Genomic DNA, 15,009 nt, shown 5'->3' with positions numbered 1-15,009 from the left:
ACAGGTACAGAAAATAAAAAGTTTAATGGAACACTGACTTCTTTACCTAGAGGAAAGAATAAAAGGAGGTAGAAGTTTTGCTACACAAAACCTTGACTGGACCACAGCTGGGGAACAAAGAACAACACAGCACAGGAAACAAGCCCTTCGGCCCTACAAGCCCACGCCACCCATTTTAACACTCAGTGAGTGCCTCGATCCAATCCTCCTTCTACCTACGACTTTTGTCTACATCTCGTGGACTCCACAATAAAGGGGTGCAAATTTAGGGAATTATATGTGCTCCAGATTAACGGAGATCCAATTTAGGGACAATTTATTAACACCAATCAGCCTAAAAGCACGTTTTTGGGGTATGGGAGGAAACCAGAGCTCCCGGAGAAAGCCCACACAAGCACGGGGAGAATGCGCAAACTCCCACAGACACTGACCCAAGTCGGAGATCCGATCCGGGTCCCTGTAACTGCACAGCAAACAGTGATAGCCACTGAGCTGTCATGTTGCCCGTCAATTGGTCCAGTTTAAGCGTACACTAATGACATGAAGCACTAGCCAACTCTCGAAGCAACATCCAAGAGCAGCCCTCACACGACCCACCGCACGAATGCCCCTTGTCGGCAACAAGGCGGACTGAATCATCTGTGGATGTAAAAAGGGGGCATCAATAAACATACAACAGCCTATACAGACATTCATGGAAGATCCCCAGTAGCTCCAACGTAAGAGACAGGTGAGCCATAAAATATGTTGGACAGCCCATAGGAATCTATTGATTCCCAGGAACGTCCTGAGGCTCTTGATCCTTAACTAGAACATTCTTTTGTATCCCTCCATCTCTAGTCTGCTCATATGCCTATCTAAGTGAGCCTTAAACAACTCTAGCGTGCCTGCCTCCACCACCCTACTTGCAGTGCATTCCAGGCCCCCACAACCCTCTGTGAAAAACCTCCCTCTAACATCTGAATTATACCTCGCCCCTCTCACCTTAAGCCCGTGACCCCTCGTGATTTTCGCATCCAACCTGGGAAAAAAGCTTCCCACTGTTCACTCTATCTATACCCTTCATAATCTTATACACCTCTATTAGGTCTCCCCTCATTCTCCATTCTCCAGGGAGAACAACCCCAATTTGCCCAATCTCTCCTCATAGCTAAGACCTTCCATAGCAAGCAGCATCCTGGTAAACCTCCTCTGCACTCTCTCCAGGTCTCCATGTCCCTCCGGTAGTGCAGCAACCAGAACTGGACGCAGTACTCCAAATGTGGTCTAACCAACGTTCTATACAACAGCAACATTAGACACCAGCTTTTATACTTTATACCCCTTCCTATAAAGGCAAGCATACCATATGCCTTCTTCACCACCTTCTCCATCTGTACTGCCATCTTCAAGGACTTGTGAACTTGAACACCTAGGTCCCTCTGTGTTTCTATACTCTTAATGGTCCTACCATTTATTGTATAACTCCCCCCTATATTATTTTTTCCAAAATGCATCACCTTGCATTTATCTGGATTAAATTCCATCTGCTTTTTCACCACCCAATTTACCAGCCTATCTATATCGTGCTGTACTGTCTTACGCTGTTCATCACTATCAGCAAGTCCAGCCATCTTCATGTCATCTGCAAACTTGCTGATCACACCAGTTACTCCCTCTTCCAAATCATTTATATATATTACAAATAGCAGAGGTCCCAGTAAAGAGCCCTGTGGAACACCACTAGTCACAGACCTGTAGCTAGAAAAAGACCCTTCCACTGCCACCCTGTCTCCTGTTGCCAAGCCAGTTCTCAACCCCTCTAGCCAGCTGTCCTTGTATTCCATGAGCCTTAACCTTTTTCACCAACCTGCCATGACTTTGTCAAATGAAATCATATAGACGACATCCACAGCTTGTCCTTCGTCAACCGTTTTTGTCACCTCCTCAAAAAATTCTACCAGATTTGTAAGGCACGACCTCCCCTTTTCAAAGCCATGTTGCCTGTTACTAATCAGATTGCTATGTTCTAAATGCATATACATCCTATCTCTAAGGTTCCTCTTTAACAACTTCCCCACCACTGGCGTCAAGCTCACCGGCCTATAATTACCTGGGTTATTCCTACTACACTTTTTAAACAACGGTACCACATTCGCTATCCTCCAATCCTCTGGGACCTCACCTGTGTCCAAAGAAGAGACAAAGATTTCCATCAGAGGCCCAGCAATTTCATCTCTTGTCTCCCTGAGCAGCCTAGGATAAATGCCATCAGGACCCGGAGGTATGTCAGTTTTAATGTTACCTAAAAATCCTAACACTTCCTCCCTTGTAATGGAGATTTTCTCCAACAGGTCGACAACTCCCTCCAAGACACTTCCAGACAACAAGTCCCTCTCCTTTGTGAATAATTACACAAAGTATTCATTCAGGATCTCCCCCATTCCCTTGGTCTCTGAACATAGCTCCCCTCCTTTGTCCCTAAGAGGACTGACTTTTTCTCTAACAACTCTTTTGTTCCTAACATATGAATAAAATGCCTTTGGATTATCCTTAATCTTGTCTGCCAAGACCATTTCGTGCCCCCTTTTCGCCCTTCTAATTCCCCATTTGAGTTCCCTCCTACTCTCCCTGTAATCCTCCAAAGCTCTCTGCGTTCTCAGTTGCCTGGACCAAGGACTCAGGTGAGTGGACAGAACTCTCCACTCACCTGACAAGGGAATAGCATTCCTGTCAAATAAACCTGTTGGACTTCAACCTGGCGTTGTGAGACTTCTTACCTGTGTTTACCCCAGTCCAATGCCAGCATCTCCACATTATGACTACCATCTTCTGGAACGCCAGAAGTCTCTTGTTTGGAAAGTGTTGCTCATAGGATACTAATCAAGTGGGCTGCTCTGCCCTGCAAAGTGCCAAGCTTCAAGTGTTGTTAGACTTCCACTTATCAAGGCAAGTGGAGAGTACCGCATTGACTTCTGCATCGTAGATGGTGGACACGCTTTGGGGAAATGAGAAGGTGAGTGACTCACTTCAACATTTGCAGTCTCTGACCTAATTTTAAAGCCATTGTATTTCTGAGGCTCATCCAGGAAGGTTTCTGGTCATTGATGACACCGAGGATGATGATGTTGGGGAATTAAATGAAGGCAGTGCCGTTGAATATGAAGTCAAGAGAGTTAAATTCTTGTTTGTTGGTGGTAGTCATAGCTTGACAATTACGTGGTGTTACTGAATTCTTGAATATTACCTGGAATCCAAGGGTTAAATTACGCAGACTGGATTGTATCCCTGGAATTTAAAGGTTAAGAAATGAATTGATCAAATTAAAGGAAAAAAAAGATAAAGAGAAATTATTTCTACTGGTTGGGGGGCCTTTGATTAGTGAACTTATCTAAAAATTAGAACTAGCCCTTTCACAGGTGAAATTAGGAAACCCAAAGGGTAGTCAAAGTCTTGACCTCTTCAACAGCAGCAATGCTAAATCAATTCAAAATATGTTATATCAGAGATGGATAAATTTCTGTTATGCAAGGGTATTAAGAGATAAGGTGCAAAGTTGGACATATGGAGATAAGTCTTCAATCAGCCACAACTTCACTGATTTCAGACAAGGCTCCAGGGCCAAATGGACTCCTCCTGTTCGTATCAACCAAATTCTCAATGAGACGAATACAGAGGAAGGGATTAACTGCCTTAATTTACTTCTATAGAAGGTATAGATGGACAGCACAGGGTGGCACAGTGGTTAGCACTGCTACCTCACAGCACTAGGGATCCAGGTTTGATTCCAGTCTTGGGTGACTGTGAAGTTTGCAAGTTCTCCCTGTGTTGGCACGGGTTTCTTGCCACAATCCAAAATCTGCAAGTTAGGTGGAATGGCGATGCTAAATTGCCCCTTAGATGTGTAGGTTAGGGGGATTAGCAGGGTAAATATGTAGGGTTACAGGCATTGGGCCTGGGTGGGATGCTCTATTCTGATTGTAGGAATTCTATGATCTGTAAAATCAACATTTGGCATCCCAAAATTCTGTCAATACTCTGTGCAGGTTTTGATAGAAATCTCTGCAATTTTCTTAAAAAAATGGAACTGCATAGGTTGCAAAACTGGGGATAATTTGTAGATTAAATACCTGCTGCCTTATTGCAAACACCCACCCACATGTAATGCCAAAAACCAATCCACAGATAAAATAAGCATCCTTGCTTAGGGAAATCCTGAAAAGAAAAATACGCTTACATAATCAAACATGTTTATTGCTGTGAGTTTGTACATGTGACAGGAAACAAGAATAGCAAATAATTTCTGATAGGTAGTACAGATAAGAATTGCCACAAAGTAGCACTGTGCATTGAAACATCATCAATGATTCTTAAAGAAGTGATCATAGGTTCACGCCCATTTTGCCAAATCATTGATGAGGTTAAGACACAGAAGACGCCCAACTGGCAAGAACGTGCCACGATTAACCATCTTGTCTATGTATTTAACAGTTGTCAAGAAAAATAAAACTTTACAGGAGGAAAGGAGTTTTATCATTGAATTTTTAAACTTTAATTGCATTTACAAAAATGGCTTTAGATCACATTTGTAACATTGAGGACCTTGGTGAAAATTTCTTAACACTGGTACTACTGTGTCAATTAAAAATTCTTTGGATTGCTCCCAGTTAGATCCACAGTGTGCGCTTCCCATTAGATTGGTGGTTTTGTCGAAAGTTAATGCGTCTGTTATTTTGTGGTCTCGTTAAGCAAATTTTGTAAATATATTTTCTTTGCTGAAAATTGAGTACATTAGTGGAAAAAAATTACAAAAAAATTACTCAAATCTTAAGTAATTTTAAACATAATACTACAATTAAACATGAAGTTATTACTGTGCATAGAAACGTAACTGCTCCGAAAAAAAAGACTAGATAGTCTAAAGTATAATTAACTTTGTAGTGTGTGTACAAATGATGCCCAATGCATTTCCAATTTAGTTAATAATCTGGCCTCAGTTTAGCTCAGCCAATTCTTGGGGCTCGTTAATCAATGCACACTGTTTAATATCTGTATTGTGACAGGCAGTCAGTCTTATTGTATGGTACATTTACAACATGAATCCAGTCTCAACTTTTGGTTTCTGCACTCCTCCAGTCAATGGGATCACATTAACCAAAATAAAGTAAAAAAAAATCCCTTTTAAGGGAGATTATCACCCTTTTTAAATAATTCTGTTTTTAACCTATCATTAATCTATCACCTAAAAGAAGCGTGAGATCAATACAGTTACAATTAATATGCTAGTTACGGTCTTCGGGCTCGATTACTAATTTGGTCCACATCAAAAAATTCAATTCAATTTAGCTATAAAAATAGACTACTCAATTCTTGTTGTATAAAATAAGCAACATTTTGCATTTTTTCGTTCAAATTGCACTGTAACAAATATATGCTTTGTCTTTTAATACTGCTTCAGGTACTTTTATTTTTATCTGCATTAAGATGCAAGGAAACAGCTATGAAGGCAATACCACTACCCAAGATCATACACTGCAGCACTCTGTTCAAACAGGTTACTGTCCAACAGCTCAGAGAAGGAAATTAATCAGTGTGCGGGGTTCGTTCCTTTGAAAACGGATTAATATCTTAATCAAGTTTTAGTTAGGACAGCTTTTATTAAAAGCTATTAGAAAGAATGTTGCTTGTTACTGTTCATATATTTAATGTACACCTTGCTAGATCCTAATTTAGCAAGTATAAACACATGATTACATAGCTTTATATTTACATAAAAATACTTTTTGCATCTAGCACAAAAGCTCGAGTTCTTTTTGGAAGGCAATAAATAAAAACATTACTAAACTCAAACCTGTTAAAATAGTCCAACTGATTATGCATAATTTTTATAAAAAAGGGTCTTTTCTTTTCCAGCCCTCCCCCTTTATAAAGCCATGGTATTTATTTTACAATTACGTCACACAAAGATCTTGCAATAGGGATCTTACAACAGGGTACCAAGTTCAGATTCAACCACCATCACAGTTTCTAAAGTCTGATAGCTACTTTGGGCTCATGCAAACACATGCATAAACAAATAGTTCCGCTCAAACACTGTACAATATAAACAGCTTCTGCAAGAGCAGCTTTGTTAGTGATTATACATTGAACAGAATCCAAAATGCACTTCCCATTCTTAGAAAAAAAAGGTCTGTACAAAATACTTGAGAATAGAAGATCAACTCCAAAAGCACCAACACAGCAGGTTTCAAAACTAAGTTGAACCCAGAGTCTCGCATACGTGTTGTGCGCATGTCTTTTGCTACGTAAGTGGTGACTGGTCTTTCAGGAGGCTACTGATACGTCACAATTAATCATCCAGTGATCTGGGAACCAGGTTACCAAGCAACCGTGCCAATTTGTGGAAGTTTCCGCTACCTGCATCCGTCTCACCAAAGACCCAATTTGGTTCCTTTTAGGAAACAATTACCTATGTTACAATTGGATGGGGCTCACGCTACTTGGAAATCCACCATATTTAAGAGTCTTCTAAGCCACTGATGAGTAAACAATAGGGGTTTCTATTTGGCTGATACAAAGAGCACATTTTTGCCTTCTAGAGTCACATTCCACTTACTTGAGCTAGAGGCCCTTAAGTGTGTGTATGAGAATTGCTGGCCAATAACGACACAACCCAAGCAACAAATATTGATAAACATCTCACTGGTTTTTCAACCAGGACCGTAGGAACATCCACTGGCTTTTCTGGAAATGTGGGAATGATTTCCAGCCCTCAATCTATTAGGGCGACCTAATGGGATTGGGTGGTTGAAATACTGGGGTCCACCTGGCTCAGATATCGGGTATTGAGTGTGACACAGTACATCTGGTTAGGAACGACTATCACTAGAGAAATTATCTTGAAGTCATGCCAACCCCAAAGTGACTCAGTTCACGTCTTCCAACAGCATCCCAGAAGGATAATCACCAAATGGACTACAGAGTGTAACGCTGAACCCTTATTAGGGGAGCTGATGGTACCAGAATCCTCTTGTGAATGGCATGGTGAGAAGCTCAAATCACTATCAAATGTGTGTGCATTGCACTTGTTCTCCTGAACACAGTATGAAGGAAAACCATACACCACTGGTGATCTTAGTGGTTGCACCTTTAACAGCTACATGTTGCTTCTTTGCAGCCCCATCTTGGTAAGCACCAATCCCTGGATGTGAGCATTCTGCCACCGAGGAATACCACCAAGGAACTGTATCCAACCCCTCAAGTCCCCAACAACCAAGTTTGAGATCAGCACAGTGGACATTGACAACTTGAAGTAAGGGCACAGTCACAAGTAGCGTGCAACTCAGCAGCTAGAATCTGTGGTAATGAATCCAATTTAAATAAAGTGAAAATTAAATATCTTACGCAATAGTGAATAGTATCCTATAAACATCCTGTTTCTCACCAAGACATGTAAGATAAGAACTCAACATCTTCAGGAGAAACTAAGACCAGTGCTATGGACAACAAGTATACACCCACCTCTTTTTCAAATGTACTTCCAACACCTTAAAAAAAACCTTTTATTACAAAAAAAAAGCAAATTGTACTTAATTGAGAGTAATACTGTCCTTTTAATCTACATCACATGGTTTCCCCTCATCTCTTTACAACTGCTCTGCAATTTGCACAGCCCTGTGACAAATCACTAATATTAGTTATCCTTATAAACAGGAATGCTTAAATACAAAGATATAAAGGATGTTTTGTGGTTTGACGCATTTTCTAGGATCACTGCATTTCTATGATGGCTCAGCCTTGGGAGAATTTCTAAATTACCTCGGACACAGAAAAACCATGGCAGACGAACCTGCAATTATATTTAGACTCAAAATTCACACTTGCTTAAAAGTCAAGTATGAAACACTGCAGCACTTCCAACTGCTCAGCCAATCAACCTCTCAAGACACTGTCACTGAATGAATCTGCCTGGATTTTGTCCTTCTACTCAAGTCACCTGCAGTTTTGTACAGCAACTGTCCTTAATGCTCTCTGGATGGACTAAAAAAAAGAATGCAAATTTGTGGCACTTGGTTCCATTCTACCTCTACAGCAGCTTTACAAAACATCCTCACTCTTGCCTGAATAAGGGCCTAAAGCACAATGAATCATCTTGCAAAGACATTAATGGTACAGAGTCAAGTACCTGCAAATGCAGCAAAAAAAAATAACTGCTTCTAGAAACCTGTTACTTTTTCAATGAACTTTTCATCACCATTAATTTATTTTTCCAAGAATTGGACAATTTGTTGCATTTCATCATGCCAAGGAGCACAGGAGGATAACACCGATAATTACAGAGGTAACCTCAGGGTTGGGGATCTCTTACTGAAGGAAGTATCTTCATCAGTAATCAATGTCACTTTTATTTTGGAAGTGTGAAACATAAAGGCTGATATTGATTTCCCTGTATCTGACACACAATTCTCCTCTATGAAGCAGCAAGACATGTGCACAACACTGACACAAGGCACCAGTGATTCAGTTAAAACATTTTAAAGTTTGGGCTGCAGCTGAAACATTCATGACAAAGAACATTCGTAACTCCCTTCATCCTCAAGTTGCTCCTCTTCCTCCTCTCCTTGGCCATCTTCTTCCTGCCTGCCGATACTGCCACCCCCATCGCACTGGTTATTAACATGGCCCACAGTAGTTCTATTTTCCTCTGCCCACGGGCTGGGGGGCTCCACTGCCTTTGATATGCTCAGACGGCTCAAAGGCTGAAAGGCTTCGGGTTGAACCTGCTCCTCTGTGACCTCGTTCAATTTCTGCAGCTGGGGCTTTATGCGGTTCAGAAATGGCTTGTATCCAGGGCTGGCAGTGTGAAGTTGTGGAGAGGGGGTGGGGGAAGAGAAGGAAAAATAAGTTTACTGTGTGAAAGAACAGTAGAATCCTACTCTCACTGCACTGACTTACACAGGCTAATGGAATATTTATTCAGCTGTTCATTACACACACAAATAAATCAATACAGACACTCGGGCATTTCCAGAGTTTACATTCCATGCAGTTAGTAACCTTGGAACCATTTAAAAAACACACTATCCATCTTCAAAAGCTCAGAAGCAAAGATAAGGCCCAATGTTACTTTATACATGAGATCAAAAAAATTACTGAATTACACTGAAGCCATCTGTTGGGTTTGACCTCAAACCTTTCCTGATAACACCTGCATATAGGCCATTTTTGTCAATGTTTAAATGAGGCTTACTTCACCCAATTCATCAATCAAATGCACAATTCTCCCCCTGTATTCCCATTAAAATTGGCAAGCTTCCCAAATTCAGTGCTGCTGACTTGATCATGAAACTCTCTTGTAAGATGGCTCGAGAGAATGACACAGCAGCTGCATGCACTGGCAATGCAGGATCAGCAAGTAACGGCAAATATGATTGAATTCGCTGTTTTTCCTCTCTAAACCAGGAGTTAGCTGAAGTGCAGAGGGGAAGTGGAGCTGGAACTGAACATTCCAGATAGGGAATGAGCTTAATTTACACTAGGTTTTGCAAAGAAAAACTAATGGATCCATCAGATTTTCATTGAAAGTAAACTGTTTCGAGGGGGAGCTCCTCTGATGCAGCTTGGATAATTCTGATAATCTTAGCTGAGGCAACGGTAGTAGCAAATAACATAAATGCCATAGGGAAAAATTAGGGTCCACAACTAACGGTTATGCAGCCATATCCTCCAAGTCACTCAACATCCTGACTTGGAAATATATCGTCATCCCTTCACTGTGTCTGGGTCAAAATCCTGGAATTCTCTCCCTAACAGCATTGTAGGTATACCTACACCACAGGGACTGAAGCAGTTCAAAAGGTAGCTCACCACCACCTTCTCGAGGGCAATTCAAGATGAACAATAAATACTGGCCTGGCCAGAGACGCCCACATTCATGAAAGGGTAAATAAAAAAGCTCTGCTGAAAATGGTACAAGGGGAATAAAAGCAGACACTGAGTGAGGACAAAATCAAGATCTGAACGGGTGCCAAATTCATGCAGTCATTATTGTGGAATGGTGGCATGGATGAGGATAGCAGGTGACCATGAAACCACATATCAGAAAGGGGTCAATGGAAGAGAAATTTGGTCTTGCTACAATAGTTTTGTGCGCAGAAATTTTCGGAATCAACATTCTTCAACCGAAGATTACCTACACACAACCAAATATACCCTGCAAACCATGAATTCTACTCAAAAATCAAAATGTATGCTGCTTAAAAATATATTATGCAAAAAATCATTAACATGAAGGATTCTATCAATGAGGTAAATAATTTGTGACACATTGGAGTGAGGCAAACATTGCAAGCAGATTCTCAGAACTCTGATGAAGATATCTCAGTTCCTATTGGGTCCTCTTGTTACGCTCGAAGATTATGGCTTGTCAATTCTGGGAAGTTTTTCTGAGCTTCAGCAAGTAATTTTAACATGTGGATTTCTGTACAATTTCTGGCACAGTTAGAAAAGTAGGCATTTTTCTAGCATTCCCAATGCAAAGCTACATTAAATCAGATGGAAGCAAACAGGCTTATCATATTTCATAATGCAATTGTTAATGTCTGATTTGATTTGGAAGGTGCTGTAAGCGATTTTGATTAAGATGCATTTGACAAGGTCTCTCATGACAGGCTGGTGCAAAAGATTAAATCTCATGGGATCAAAGGTGAACTAGCTAGATGGCTACAGAACTGGCTTGGCCATAGAAGATAGGGGGTAGCAGTGGAGGGGTCTTTTTCTGATTGGAGATCCGTGACTAGTGATGTTCTGCAGGGCTCTGTACTGGGACCTCTGCTGTTTGTGATATATATAAATGATTTGGAAGATGATGTAGCTGGTCTGATTAGTAAGTTTGCGAATGACACAAAGATTGCTGGAGTTGCGGATAGTGATGAACATTGTCAGAGAATACCAGAGGATATAGATAGGCTGGAAAATTGAGCGGAGAAATGGCAGATGGAATTTAATCCAGATAAACGCGGAGTGATGCATTTTAGTAGATCTAACACGGCGGAGGGGGGGAAGCTATACAATAAATGGCAGAGCCATCAGGAGTATAGACACAGAGGGATCTGGGTGTGCAAGTCCACAGATCCTTAAAGGTGGCAGCACAAGTCGAAAAGATGGTGAAGAAGGCATATGGCATGCTTGCCTTTATTGGATAGAGCACAGAGTATAAAAGTTGGCACGTAATGTTGCAGTTATATAGAAGGTTGGTTAGGCCATATCTGGAATACTGCGTCCAGTTCTGGTCGTCACACCACCGGAAGGACGTGGAGGGTTTGGAGAGAGTGCAGAAAATTTTTACCAGGATGTTGCCTGGTATGGAGGGTATTAGCAATGAGATGAGATTGAGTAAACTAGTGTTGTTCTCTCTGGGAAGACAGAGGTTGAGGGGCAACCTAATAGAAGTTTATAAAATTATGAAGGGCTTAGATAAGGTGAACAGTTGGAAGCTTGTTCCCAGGTCAGAAATGACAAACACAAAAGGGTCACAAGTTCAAGGTAAGCGGGGCAAGATTCAATACAGATACGCGGGGGATGTATTTTGCACAGAGGGTGGTGGGGGCCTTGAATGCACTACCAAGTAAGGTCGTTGAGGCAGACACGCTAGGATCATTTAAGACTTATTTAGATAGCCACATGAATGGACTGGGAATAGAGGGATACAAATGGTTAGGAACACATGATTGGTGCAGGCTTGGAGGGCCGAAAGGAAAGGACTGTTCCTGTGCTGTACTGTTCTTTGATATTTTTTGATTGCAATGGCGCATGATTTAGAGAATTATTTAGAATGATACAACACAAAAGGCCCATGATTCAGTCCATCATTCCTATGATTTGGTAGAGCTTTCTAAATAGTTTCACTCTTCTGACTCACTCACTCCTTCACTTCCCTTCAGCCCTACAAACACTGTTCCTTAAAGTATTTATCTAATTCCGTTTGAAATTTCTACTTGCAGCACCTTTCCAGGCAGTTTACTGTAGGTCAGAATAACTTGCTGGGTAAAAAAATGACTAGTTGGTGACTAGTGGAGTGCCCCAGGGGTCGGTGCTGGGGCCTCAGCTATTTACCATTTATATAGATGATCTGGAGGAGGGAACCGAGTGTATGGTATTGAAATTTGCTGATGACACCAAGATTGGTGGAACGGCAAATTGTGCGGAGGGTGTGGAGAGTCTGCAGAAGGATCTAGATAGGCTGGGCAAATGGGCTAGGAACTGGCAAATGGAATTTAATGTTGGCAAATGTGAGGTTGTCCACTTTGGTAGGAATAATGGTAGGAAGGACTATTACTTACGTGGTGAAGACCTGCAGCAGGCGACGGTGCAGAGGGACCTCGGGGTCCTTGTGCATGAGTCGCAAAAACCCAGCTTGCAGGTGCAGCAGGTGGTCAGGAAGGCAAATGGGATGCTGGCCTTCATAGCGAGGGGGATTGAATATAAAAGTAGGGAGGTCTTGCTGCAGCTGTACAGGGCACTGGTGAGGCCGCAGCTGGAGTACTGTGTGCAGTTTTGGTCGCCGCACTTCCGCAAGGATATTTTGGCCTTGGAGGGAGTGCAGAGGAGGTTTACTAGGCTGATTCCGGAGTTGAGGGGGTTGAGCTATGAGGAGAGGCTGAATAAACTAGGCTTGTACTCGTTAGAGTTTAGAAGAATGAGGGGAGATCTCATTGAGACGTATAAGATGTTGAATGGGATGGATAGGATAGAGGTGGAGAGGCTCTTCCCACTCAGAAAGGACAGTAGGACTAGAGGGCACAGCCTCAAGATAAAGGGGGGGGGGTTTAGAACGGAGTTGAGGAGGAACTTCTTCAAAGGGTGGTGAATCTCTGGAATTCTCTGCCCGTTGAAGTGGTGGAGGCTGCCTCGCTCAAATTTTTAAGACGCGGGTTGATAGGTTTTTGATAGGCAAGGGGATTAAGGGTTATGGGGAGAGGGCGGGAATGTGGAACTGAGCCACGACAGATCAGCCACGATCTTATTGAATGGCGGGGCAGACTCGAGGGGCTGGATGGCCTACTCCTGCTCCTATTTCTTATGTTCTTAAATCATTCCTTTTGGGAAAGAAACAACCATTGCAAATGTGGGCCTAACGTACAAAAATAAGAAAAAGGGTTAGGATTTTGTCAATTTACTCTGCCATTTGATAAGATGATGGCCGATCTGATTGTGACCTGAACTCCCCTTTCCTGCCTGTCCTTCTAGCTTTTCTGTAGAGCAAAAATATGAATATATTCAAGTCTGAGTTAAGACAAAGACTCAGCCTCCTCGCTGGGGCAGAGAATTCCAAAGTTTTAAATATCTTCAGTTGAAATCCCTCTTCACTTCCATCTTAAATGGGAGACTCATTCCTCCTGGTTCTAAATGATCTTACGTGGGGGAAACATCCTTTCAGCATCTACCTGGTCAAGCCTCCTCAAAAGCTTATACACTTCATTAAGGGCAGCACAGTGGTTAGCACTGCTGTCTCAACTCCAGGGAACCAGATTCAATTCTGGCCTCGGGTGACTGAGTGGAGTTTGCACATTCTTCCCATGTCTGTGTGGGTTTCTTCTGGGTGGCCCAGTTTCCTCCCAAAGTCCAAAGGTGTACAGGTTAGGTTGATTGGCCATTGTAAATTGCCCCTTACGTCAGGGAGTTTAGGGAGGTAAACATGTGGAGTTAAGAGGGAGAGCCTGGGTCAGTGCAGGGTCGAATGGCTTCTTTCGCCACTGTAGGGATTCTAAGATCACCTCTCATTTTCTAAATACTAATAGGTATAGCCCAACTTGGTCAACTTTTCCTCATAGACAGCCTCTTTATCTGAGGATTCAATCAAGCAAACCTTTTCTGAACTTCCTCCAATGCAAACCCATTAACACTGTACACAGTATTCTCAGTGTGGTCTCATCATTGCCCTGCGCTGTTGTAGAAAGGCTTCCCTATCTGATTAATGTCATTTACATCTGGCCAAACTAAACAAGTTGTATTTGACTTAATTAAAAAATTAACTCTGGTGTATTAAAGTAAAAATAATACAAGTGTTGTTTAAAACCATCTCATCCTTAAATGCAGTTATGAACTGTTTGTGCTGATTTTACAGTACTTCACGTACCAGTCTGCTGAAGCCCATCCATCCACAGCTAGCATCCCGTCTTTTATACCCTGCAAAATATCCATGGGAATCTCAGAGTGTTGGATTGAACTGATGATCTGGCAAATCACTGCAGAATCTCGGAGAATGAGCGCTATAATTATGCACCACTCCAAACAGCCTGCTTCCATAAAAATGTGCATCAGATATCTGAAGGAACAGAACAGTCTAGTCAGAAAGGGGACTGCAGAAAGTCAGCCTCCAAAACTCCTAAACCCTGAGAGTTCCATCAACAACCTTCAAGTTAAGCAAAATTATTCATTATTCTGGAATACATATTGAACATTTTAGCTGAAAATGCCATCTTTAAGACAGAAATCTATGAAGAATATTAAATAACCACAGTCACTAAAGTAATTTTATTCTTACTTTTAGGCCCTCCTTGATTGGCAAACTGGGATTCACTCCTGAAACTCCGCAAGGCCATTCTTGATTTAGGTGAGAAAATTGTGTGGCATTCTCAAACCTTTAATTTACCATATACCTCCGTGCAAAAGGCAATTTTTTGAGACCAATGTTTTAGGCAAAATATCAACTTTTACACAGATCATGTTTTTGGGGGGCTAATTCTTAACTTAAAACAACTACCCCGCCGCCCCCCCGCCCCCGCCAATCCCACCTACCATGGCTTGCAAAAATAATAATCCACAAGGTAGAGGAAGGAGCACTTGCATCAGGTGTTTATGGCACCTGTATCTCTCTCTCTGTTTTAAGAAGCATCCCCTCCTGCACCCCTGGAGAAAAGGGTCAATATCAGATGCACCCGCAGTTTCAATGCTACTTAGATGCCAGGGGAGAGAAGGATAGGGCCAAGTTCTTAGAAAATGTCACACTGATGGCCCCCCAGTCATTGG

General features: G+C 41.9%; 1 protein-coding gene across 2 annotated transcripts in view; it reads right to left on the bottom strand.

Moving 5' to 3' along the window:
• Positions 1 to 4,217: 4,217 nt before the first annotated feature.
• The window catches only part of ric1 (RIC1 homolog, RAB6A GEF complex partner 1), a 138,748-nt gene continuing 127,956 nt past the window's right edge, over positions 4,218 to 15,009 (bottom strand). Inside the window, exons 25-26 of one of the 2 annotated variants that reach the window (XM_080188487.1) lie at positions 14,117 to 14,305; positions 4,218 to 8,832 (exon numbers count right to left, since the gene is read on the bottom strand). In XM_080188487.1, coding sequence (XP_080044613.1) covers positions 8,541 to 8,832; positions 14,117 to 14,305 — 481 coding nt within the window. In that variant the 3' untranslated portion in view covers positions 4,218 to 8,540. The remainder of the gene's footprint in view (positions 8,833 to 14,116; positions 14,306 to 15,009) is intronic. The other variant, XM_080188488.1, reaches the window with a different exon arrangement.

Source organism: Carcharhinus amblyrhynchos, chromosome 5 (assembly GCF_965287045.1).
Source record: "Carcharhinus amblyrhynchos chromosome 5, sCarAmb.v2.hapA, whole genome shotgun sequence".
NCBI classification, from domain to species: domain Eukaryota; kingdom Metazoa; phylum Chordata; class Chondrichthyes; order Carcharhiniformes; family Carcharhinidae; genus Carcharhinus; species Carcharhinus amblyrhynchos.
Note: the sequence above shows the minus strand (reverse complement) of the source record. Positions and strands in the feature narration are given on the sequence as shown.